General features: G+C 36.9%; 1 protein-coding gene across 2 annotated transcripts in view; it reads left to right on the plus strand.

The window, feature by feature from the left end:
- Positions 1–11085, plus strand: part of LOC122946004 (bifunctional heparan sulfate N-deacetylase/N-sulfotransferase 4-like) — a 754569-nt gene extending 743484 nt beyond the window's left edge. Inside the window, exons 13-15 of one of the 2 annotated variants that reach the window (XR_006391210.1) lie at positions 1567–1669; positions 7325–7830; positions 10790–11085. Coding sequence is in view for 1 of the 2 variants with exons in the window: in XM_044305313.1 (XP_044161248.1) it covers positions 1567–1669; positions 7325–7435; positions 10790–10831 (256 nt within the window). In the remaining variant the exon portion in view is untranslated. The remainder of the gene's footprint in view (positions 1–1566; positions 1670–7324; positions 7831–10789) is intronic. The other variant, XM_044305313.1, reaches the window with a different exon arrangement.
- Positions 11086–11759: the final 674 nt, after the last annotated feature.

The following is an 11759-nucleotide window of genomic DNA, read 5'->3' on the forward strand; positions in this document are numbered from 1 at the left end:
GCATATGCTCCACAGACATGATCCATTTTTGTTGGTTATTGTTCTGATGGATCAGAGGAAGGGAAAAATAATCAGTGACATCAACACAAACTTACTGCTGACAACCTCTCCGCTCTATCGGGGGGTGTCTACTTGTATAAGCGTTTAATAGATCAGGTTCTGTTTATATCTATGTGGAATCAGCTGGCGACAGTGTAAAAGGAGTGCGCTACTTCTTGACACTAACATCGACCTGTAAGACTGAGTTCATAGTTATTTTGTCGGTTTTGGCCCTGTGACTGCCCAATTAAAGTATAACTGTCATATTTTGTTTTTTGAGTATTAGATTGTGGTGATTAATATCTCCTTGGTGGCCCTATTTCAACTTTTCACTGTGTATTCAATTACCCCTTAATTCCACAGTTTTGTTCCCTGTACTGCCTATTTTTACCTGTGCTTAAAATCAGGTTGCTTTGCAGGGTCCGTCTATGTTTTGAAGGACGGAGGACGCAGAAGCACGCGGCGTGCAAGGTCACATTACTGACAGCCAGGGACTGTAAGTAAATGATTAAAGCCAGGTCCTCCCCAGCAGCTGATAACAGTGCCTGGGCTGTGTGCACTTCTCCCTGTCCCTGCACTTGGCAGACGCTCCCTCACTCAGCAGACTGGGACAATGCAAAGTCTAAGCAGCGCAGAGCAGGGAAGGGAGATCGTCTGCTCAGTGTATAAATGAAAGCAACATGTGGTAAGAGGACCCCTTTGTGCTGCAGGAGATTAACCCTTTAGGGGGAGGGCTCTGGTTACTGACACTTTTGGGGGGCTATTGTTACTGGCTAGTGAGGGCAGGCAGGATTAGCCTCAGGGGGAGGGCAGTGGCGGCCATCTTAACTGAATAGTGAAATTGCAGTTTTATGCAGACTGGTTGCTAAGGGCTGAATCTTATTAAATATGGGGTAAGTCAGTCTTATAGTAACTGATTCTGGAATATCATGTTATTAGTAACTACATATATGAAAATTGAAATTAGGGTCTAAGTGTGACAGTTATCCTTTAAGTAAAGTGTTCTGTGATTCTAAGAGCGATGCCTGTCATCTGCATGTCATACGGTCTCTTAGTATTATTTCACTACCACAGCACACTCTGCATGTTACAACAAGGCACATGTTCTACACCCCTATAAAGGATCTCTGCAGCCCGGAAATATACTTTTATTTAACGTGATTCGCCGTGAATAGATTTGGATCGAAGCAAATCTTTTCGGGAAATTCAGCCGAATGGAATTTTTGAGAAATTTGCTCATCTCTACACATAACGAATTTCTGGAGTGATAAACCAAGGCCTCTCAATTGAAACATTCTGTCCCTTTCAGTTTGTGACAAGTGGTAATAACTCACCCATCATTGAACAGAAGGCATTGCACAGATAAACTCTGTCTGAAATATTACATACAATTCATACATATAGCTTTTAACCATGAATGTGATTTTGATTAATTATGGATATAATACATTATAATGCATGCATGTCTGCACTTTTTTTTACGCTTTGACAGAAAGTAATATATTTCCGAATCCCATATGCTTTCAGATTCAGTACAGAAAAGGGCTTCTGGTGTCAATTACTGGATGGAGGCAAAACAAAATGTCTTGGAAAAAATAAGGGCCGCAAATACAGAATGATGGACGTCGAGGTAAATGGCTCATAATTATTTAGAATTAGGATTCATTACTATGATACGTGGTTGGATTCTATGCTTTCATCCCTACTTGTACCTACAAATGTTTTGTTTTATCTGAAGTAAAATACAAAAAAATAGATTGAATGATTTAGTAGCATGAACTGTATGAGGAAATTAATTGAAATGTTAAGGCATGTAGTTATAGGTACATTAACTATTCTAGGAACTTTGTACAGTATGCTCTGTATAGAAGGGTCTGTATGAATGTTATATCCTACTCAGAGAAAAGCTACTACATGGATTGCAGGATAAAACTTACCAGGAGAAAGATTAAAGGACCTTAACATGTATAGCTTGGAAGAAAGACGAGACAGAGGGGATATGATAGAAACTTTTAAATACATAAAGGGAATCAACAAGGTAAAAGAGGAGAGAATATTTAAAAGAAGAAAAACTGCTACAAGAGGACATAGTTTTAAATTAGCGGGGCAAAAGTTTAAAAGTAATATCAGGAAGTATTACTTTACTGAGAGAGTAGTGGATGCATGGAATAGCCTTCCTGCAGAAGTGGTAGCTGCAAATACAGTGAAGGAGTTTAAGCATGCTTGGGATAGGCATAAGGCCATCCTTCATATAAGATAGGGCCAGGGGCTATCCATAGTATTTAGTATATTGGGCAGACTATATGGGAATATAAAAATAGCAAAGACAGGTGCACTCTGCAATTTACTAAGCCCTCAAACTGAATTAAGAGATTAGCCAACGTGTCCTACTAGGAGGACATGTCTAAGCCCGAGCATTGTTATATTGATTATCACATCCAAATAATTGCTATCTTTTGTAGGATGTCTATTGTGGTACTTGTGGTTTCTCCACAGGCATCCTCCACTGTATGCATTTATGCTGGGGATCGCCATTAGAAAAGGGCCACAAGTGCAGGATTTGCTCCCCTGTTTATATATGCACAACTGCATGTGGGTTTGAGCAATTCCTACCTGTTTAACACCACACCATTTTTTTTTCCATTTGTTTGCAGACTAGATGGGCCAAATGGTTCTTATCTGCCGACACATTCTATGTTTCTATGTATCCACTCTGAATAAAGAGGTCGGCCCATCTTAAACATTGATGGCATATCTCTAGGATATGTCATCAATGTCAGTTGTGGGCCCCACCTCTGGGATCCACTCCTATCTTCCCTCTGTTCACCACGATGGCATTTCTAAAAATAGCCGAGTGCCAGGCAGCTATCAAGCAAGATTGGCAAGTTTGGTGATAATGCAAGGGTGTTAATCTCAGAAATGCAAGCCCTAGTGAATACTGCTGTCCCTAAAAGCTGGGAGGACAGCACAAATAGTAGTCTATGGGGATGGCAGTGCAGGTAAGTCTAAACTGTTATTAGTTATAGGGAGTTCTATAATCAGGAAGATTGGACGGATAGAATAATTTGTTGCCAAGACCACCTAAAATTAGCCTTTCCACCACACACTGACACATTAGGTATACATTAGGAGTCCTCTTCTAGCTAGACTGCAAACATGATGTAATTTTAGATGTCATAATTTTCTATTATACAGTGGTTCTTGAAAGTTTGTGAACCCTTCAGAATTTTTTATATTTCTGTATAAAGTTGGCCTAAAACTATATCACATTTTCACACAAGTCCTAAAAGTAGATAACAATAACCAAATTTAAAAAATGAAACTAAATATTAATATATAAATATATATATATATAGATATATATATATAGATATATATATATATATATATATATATATATATATATATATATCGATCGTGCATTTATTGAGGATAATGATGTACCTGTATGTTATGAAGTATGTGAACCTTAACTTTAAGTATCTGGTGTGACCCCCTTGTGCAGAAATAACTGCAACTAAACATTTCCTGTAATTGTTGATTAGTCCTACACATTGGCTTGGAGGAATTGTATTGTTATGTTGGCAGAATTCCAAAACCTTAACTTTATTTCTCTTTAACCATTTCTGGTAGAATGATTTGGGTGCTTAGTGTATTTGTCTAGCTGCATAACCCATGTTCTCTTGAGATTCAGCACATGAACAAATGATTCCTTTAGAATTTGCTGGTATTGATTGTTCCATGATGGCAAGCCATCCTGACCCAGATGCAGCAAAACAGACGCAAACCATAATAGTACCACCACTGTGTTTCACAGATAGAATCATTTTTATTTTTTTATTTTTATGCTGGAATGCAGTGTTTTCCTTTTCCCAAACATAGTGCTTCTAATTTAAATAAATAAAAAATCTATTTTGGTCTCATGCATCCACCAAACATTGTTCCAATTGCAAACATGTGTTGTGAAGATCAAACTTCGCTAGATCCCTGTTCTTTAAATAAATCAGGTCACCCACTCACACCTGATTGTCATTCCATTGATTGAACATCTGACTCTAATTTCACCTTGAAATTATCTGCTAATTCTTAAGGTTCACATCTTTTTGCTAGAGATGAGTGAACTTCTTGAGATTGTCTTCATGTACGATTTGGCAAATTTTTGTAAATGTTCAGTTTGGACCCAAGGCCAAATATTCTGTTATGGATGTCTCATGATGGAGCAGTGCACAAGGAAGAGGAAGATTCTTAGTAAGAGAAGAAGCAGCTGATGATGATGACAAGGACACTGTACTGCTTGGGCATGTGGACTGGCTTCCACAAAGATGACCACGACCCAGGTCCTGTTCAACACATAATCATTGTCATAGTGTGTTGCCTTCAGTAACACGATTATAATTTGAGTTACTGATGAAAAATGCATTTGCTGTAGCTATCCATCCCTTCTCTTGCAGCAATGTTCAACACATTCAGTAACACGGATATGATAATTGCATTATGATTCCCCTATTATTATTGGAAAATATTAAATACATGTTTCAAGTAGTAATACTTATTTTTTTTTTTGCTGTTGAAACATATTTGAACTATGTGGTCTGATTCAGTAATGCCTTCAGTAACACAGTTATAATTTGGCTACTGATGTAAAATATGTTTGCTGCATCTAACCCTTATTTTGCAGCAATGTACAATGATTTTCTTTTTTTTTTAACATGGCTAAAACACACTGATATGCCCAATTACAAATAGAAACTGGTTTCTAGGGGAAAAGGGTGCTTACAGTAATGTAATTTGTATAAGAAAAAAGCCTAATTCCAAAAAATGTGCAGTTTTTTGCAGCAATCTGTAATGTAGGACCATGTCCCAGAAGCTAAGCTGACAGTAGCCTGCCAGCAAACACACCTGATAGTGAACATTAACAAAAAAGCAAGTGGAGATAATATACCAAAATATCAATTTATTATCAAGTATAAAAATGGGGAAAAGACAGGATGGTAGACAGTATATAGAGAAGCAAAGGGCAGTATACACAACTGCGTTCACATGTGTATCCACGCAATCATAAGCATAGATGATCTACAGGTGAAGGTGGTTATAGTACATGGACAACCCAATCTGCATGGCAAATAGTAGTGATGACCCGCAATTAGGGCTATATACTATATGGCAGAATAAATACATAACAGGGTGTCCATGAATAACACCTCACATCCAAGAAAAATAGACAGCCAGGACAAAAACATATAATGAAAAGTATCTCAAATCAAGTCGGTCACTAAATATCAAGGTGTAATGATGACCCAACAGATAATATCCTGGGCCTAATATGGATGTGATGGGAAACCATGTATAGATATACAGCAGTGCTATACATGGAACGTACCTGAGGACATGATAGACACAGGTGGGTACTAGCCCTGAGTGTAAGACACCTGATAGTGACCTGACCAGGGTCTCATTCCCTCATTCTCCCTGATCAAACTCCTTAATATACCAGAATCTTCTTATACTGTCCCTATAACAATTTATCAGTGGCTTACAGTGTGTCTGCAATAGCTTTTTGGCAGACAGAGCCACAGTACAACATCCTTCCAGCTCACAAGTACAATGTAGAATGGAATTCTGTGATTCTGTCTCTAACAGGACCGTGATGTATACTGATGTATACTGCCCCTGATTGGATATATGTCAGGCAACTTCCATCCAATGTCATGTAACCATCCTTCTTCCTCCCTCGTGGTTTTGCCCACCAACATGAACAGTGAAATGGTGCTGGGTGCTGTTTTTACGGAATTAATCTAAAGCCAATCAGAAAAGCTTTGAATTTGTTTGGTGGACACATTTTTGTAAAGATTAGAACAAATCTTATTAATGTACAATTGATTTGTTCATCCTTACCTGTTGCCACTCACAGACATGTGATATTGTCATCATTTTACTCAATAAATAAACGACCAAGTCTCATATTTTGACTTACGGTATATGTTTGATTGGATTATACGGTAAGTAGCTACTTTTAGAATTTGTGTAAAAATCTGATGTATTTTTAGGTCAAATTTATGCAGAAATTGAAGATTCTGAAGGGTTAATAAATTTTAAGCACCACTATACATTATTATCAATATTGAATAGGTTTCAAATAGGCTTAAGCAAATCAAGCTTTGGATTATAGATCCGAAGTCGATTCGTTCAAAAAGTTTTTTTTTTTATGCTGTTTCCATACAGCATTATAATGTATTGGCTCTGTGTAGGCAAAATTCATATTGGCCAAAGTTGCGCAAGACTTCAGTGAATTAATTTGTTATTCCTATGTGCATCTTTAAAGATATTTTAAAATAGGAATCCGAAGTCGGCTATTTTAAAATGTTTTTTTTTTTAAGGCGCAGATAGGAATACCGAAGTAATTCACTGAAGTCTCTCTTGACTTCGGCCGATATGAATTTTGCCTACACAGAGCCAATGCATTTTAATGCTGTATGCGCAAATAAAAAAAAACACAATGCAACAGCACTTTTCAAACCAAATAAAGTACAATAATGCCATAGTAATAGAAAAAATTCTGGTGCTAATGCTACGCTTATTTTGTCAATTTGAGATTCTTGACAAATACATTTCGTACAAAACTATTTGGGCCCGTCTGCCACATGTCAAGGCGATCTTTGTAAGACGGAAACCTAATACTAAATGCTACCTTTTATGTGCCATAACGGCCATCGTAAAATTCAGGGAGTGCAGGTTTCACATGCATGCTGGGTCCACTCTGCTTTTTATCATTTTTGGTGCCAAACTAGCCTCCATTAAATTCAGGGAATGCAGGTACCAACATGCATGCTGAGCGCACTCTATACCTCTCCTGGTCAGTCAGCACATCCCAATGCGGAGGTGCACGCTGCCATGGCTATTTTGTAAATTTGAGATTCTTGGCAAATACATTTTGTACAAATAATTTGGGCCCATCTGCCACACGTCAAGGCAATCTTTGTAAGACGGAAACCTAACACTAAATGCTACCTGTTATGTGCCATAACGGCCACCATAAAATTTAGGGAGTGCAGGTTCCACATGCATGCTGAGTCCACTCTGTTTTTTATCATTTTTGGTGCCAAACTGGCCTCCATTAAATTCACAGCATTAAAAACAAAGTTTTTGAACAAATTGCCTTCGGATCTATGATCGTAAGCGGAATTCGCTGAAGCCTAGTAACAAACATACTAGTCGGTATTTCTGTTATAATGATTGACCAATATTTCGGTCATTGACCCTAATCATGTTTATATCTTCTTTTCAGTCAAGAGTATTTCTTTCAAGCTATTACCAGGACCACAACATTGAATTGTCCAAACTTCTCCACAGACTGGGACAACCTTTACCATCCTGGCTGAGACAGGAATTACAGAAAGTGAGATAGCGTTGAAGAAATGGACTAATACACAATTACAGCCTTGTGGTTTCTCCGCTATGAAAAATGATAATATAATTCTCTTCTTTCACACTTAATGATTATCAGTAAAGATCCCCAGAATAAGTCATAAATATCAAGACATTTTCTGAATGCACGGGTGCTATCTATCAGCACTACTGTCAGAGCTTTCTCAGCAGAACAGCTGAGAATTACTATAATGTGTCAGATAAGTTCCTACATTAAACATGGGAGTCATACTTCACCCATTTCCTTTGATAACAAGAGACTTCCAGTAACTGTTTTATGATTGGAATCCTTCATTTAATACAACATGCACTACTGTCTGAGAAAACCAAAGCAATGGGCAGGAGTAGCTTGCAGTGGAATTGAAGGTTAGTTTTACAATCAGGTTCAATAAATCAGTATACATCTTCATAATGATACGTCATTTTGAACATTCATCATTCACATGGTGCTTATAAATTTACTTTAAGCATTTACAATGCTTGGCAAATTGTGTTCCTGAATATAATTGGTAAATTCCTTCACCAATTATATTCTTGACATTGGGAGTTTGCAACACACGTTTACACTGCTTTTGCAAAAGCAAAGGGGTTTTCGCTGTGTGTAGCACCTCCAACTGTTATTTTGAAAATAATTTAGTTCAATAATAGCTTCCTGCAGCTCTCAAAAGTGCTGGAAAAATCATTTTTCCCTTTGGTCATTGATAATTTTTTTCATTGTATACATCTACTGCCTAAATGTGTATTTGATTGTGCTTTTGACAGAACATCCAACTTCAGTCACCAGAGCTTTACAGTAATCCTTGAAAGGTCATCATTGCACAAAAGCTTTTAGTTCAATTATACTTGTAGAGTCACAATGGCTAAACTTTAAGATCCCAATTAATGGATTTTAGTCCGAAAGTCTTTAGCTCTTAGGGCTCTAATGCAAAGGAATTTTCTGTTGTCATTTAATTTTCCAGTAAGGTGACATTTTAGCTATTCCATTATATATTATGCAGTTTATTCAGAAATATTAGCAAATCTATATATTTTTATTTTATTTTGTGTATGTTAAAATACGATAAATTTCAGGGTCAGCCAGTATAAAATTAATATTTAAATTAAAGGGGTTATCTTGAAAAAGTATTACTATAAAGTGAAAAGGGTATTATGACAATATACATGCAATAAAAACATTGTCTTTCTGTGGTCATTGAATTTTCATCTTTGGTAGTGCCCTCCCCCCAGTTGTTTATCCTTCAGGTTCACCTTCCCCTACATTCACTGGTGGACTACCATGATCAGTAAACTCTGCTCTCTTCCTCCTCCCAGAGCCAGCATACTAATCACATAGTAAAGCAGCCCATATACCTTTCATTCATTCATCCCTGCTTCAAAATCCATAAAATGATAAAGTTACAGTATCTATCTCTCTATGCTATAGTATGCTATACAATTTCTTTCTCCACTATCTAGAGCAGGGATCAGAAACCTTCGACACTCCAGGTGTTCTGAAACTACAACTCCAAGAATGCTCCATTCACTTCTATGGGAGCTAAAAGAACAGCCGAGCATCTTACATGCTGAGAGTTGTAGTTTCACAACAGCTGGAGTGTCGAAGGTTTCTGATCCCTGCTCTAGACAGTGGAGAAGGAAATTTTATAGCATACTATAGTGCTATTTATTAGTAAAATCTCTGGGTCTGTAAACTACTGTTTTCAATAAAGGGGAGGAAGGGGTTAGCAAAAGCTGATTGCAATGCAATTCAGGGGTTGCATGCGCTTGATGAACTGCTGTCTACAAACAGAAAGGGAAGAGAGAAGTTCCCCAGATAATGTGAGTAAAATAGGAGAAAAAAAGCTTAAAATTACACAGAGCAGTGTTTATTTTTTTATTTTTTATTTATGTAGGTAATATAATAAGGTACTTCACATAAGCATACTTTTATTATAATTTTTTTTTAACATGGGATATGTGGCATTTAAGCCCTGGAAAATTGTCTACAAATGAAAATATTTAAATACATTTAAAGTATAATATTGTGCTCTTCTCTGATAAAAGAGGTTGCCATTGCAGTCATCTAATATAATTATATATATTTACATTTTTGGCTGGACCATCTCCTATACCGTAATAGCATAGTCAGGCTCTGTTGTTTGTAGCAAAAAGTCAGCACTGAATTATTTTTGATGAATAAGAGCCTTAAATTGATAGAACACAGACACACACACATACATAAAGTAACATTTTAAACTCCCTGTAAAACCTCCAACTTGAACTTCCTACTAAATTCCTATAAAAGTAAATATGCTGCAAGCTATACAACTATGTAATATCTAATATTTTTTATTTTCGGGCCAAATTTGAAGTACTGACCACGACTCAGATGCCAAAGCCCTGGTTGTGTAAATCCCCTATGTTAGCAGCCAGGCTGTGTACTCTTGATAATCTTCTATAAGAGCAATCAAGCTGTTCAGTCTGAATAACCTTCCAGACTGCTCTATAGAACAGCAGTTGGTCTGCTCTGTTTGGGCATCGGTCTATGATAGTAGTCTAGCAGTGAAGCAGGAGTAGATCATAAGAGGGAAGGGTATTAATGGGCATCTGTCACTATGATCAACCCTATTAAACCAGGCATACTGCTAGCAGGGTTGAACAATAAAATAAGTCCTCTATCGTTGCCAATGAATGTACCGTTGCAGCACCTGTTGCCCCCAAACTCCCCATAAAACAGAAGTAGCCGAGCTAAAATTGACTCTGATAACTCACATCACAGTGTTATGTTGTGCCATCTTGTGACAAAAGCCATTGAAATTCATTAAAAGAGTTAGGCTGAGTTCACACTTCAGTTATTTGGTCAGTGATTCCCATCAGTTATTGTGAGCCAAAACCAGCAGTGAAGCCTATTCAGAGATAAGGTATAATGGAAAGATCTGCACCTGTTCCGTGTTTTTGACCCGCACCTGGTTTTGGGTCACAATAACAGATGAAAATAACAGACTAAATAACTAAAGTGTGAGCTGAGACTTGCTTAACCTTTTTGTACCATTTTTTAATTAACGCTTTAATCACCAAGTTTAGCTCGGCTGTATCTATCTATCTATCTATTAGTCTGTCTTTCTGTCTATCCACCTATCTCATGTCTGTCTGTCTGTCTATCTATCTAATTCAAATCAGCTTTATTGACAGAACTAAATACATTTTGACATTGCCAAAGAAAGCTATTTGGTAGGGATGTTGAACGGGGATAGGCATACAGACAGGATGGGGGTCTTATTTTTACTTTCCATTAACTCTTTATTTTGTTTTTATCTAGATTTAATTTGCTTTTGTTTTGTTGTTTCAGTGTATTAATTTAATGAGGACATCAACATGTGGTCTTAGCTAACTTTGGAGAATACCCCAGCTATTGGAAACCATTCTGCCCTCCTCCATGGCATATTATATGACATCAGTTTACAAGAAGCAAATGAGAAAGAGAAAAAGACTATGCTTTTCCACTGAGATATATTTATTTTTTACTGGGATTGTAATTAATATATATGTATTATATATAAACAGAGAAAATAATAACCACTAAAAATATTTCGTAAAAAGGGTCTTTTTATTTATGCCTTTTATTATATCAGCTGTATTGAGCACTTTGATCTCTAGAGCAAAATAAAGACTTTTTGTTGGTATTGGTGCTGGAATAAATGTTGTTTCTTTTGAGAAGTCAATACTGTCATTACACAAGCAGAAGCAGTTATTGTGACAGTTGTCAGCAGTCTGCAATCATTTCCTCCAAATGCTTATTGTGCAATTATAGTTTTTTGGTCTGGCTAGAAACTACTATTGATATATATTTGTTACACTTTTATATATAGATATCCATATCTAGGTGGCAAGGATTTTCATCTATCTATAATCAGCATGATTGGTGGGTTCAAGCAATGTGCTATTGGTGGTGAAATAGCCACAATTAATGTCTGGGCTCCAAAATCTCTACATTAAAATAATATTTCATTTATTTATTACTTCAATGCAGTTAAATACATTGTTAAATAAGCTGGCCATTTTCTACTTACAGTACCTCACATCTTGACACCGTTACCATGAGGATGGTTTCATGCTTGCCAGACAGTTGTTAACACTGCAGCAGCAATGATTTGCCCATCTAAATTGTGGTTGGCATGTGGGAAATATAATCAGAATGTCACATTACAATTAGTATGGGTTCAGTCTTAACTGGCTCAGACAGCATCAAGGAAGGACATTAGGATACCAAAACAGCTGCAGATACTGAAACATCAAACTAACCTTAACCACCTCAGCTC

The sequence above is a fragment of the Bufo gargarizans genome, chromosome 1 (assembly GCF_014858855.1).
Source record: "Bufo gargarizans isolate SCDJY-AF-19 chromosome 1, ASM1485885v1, whole genome shotgun sequence".
NCBI classification, from domain to species: domain Eukaryota; kingdom Metazoa; phylum Chordata; class Amphibia; order Anura; family Bufonidae; genus Bufo; species Bufo gargarizans.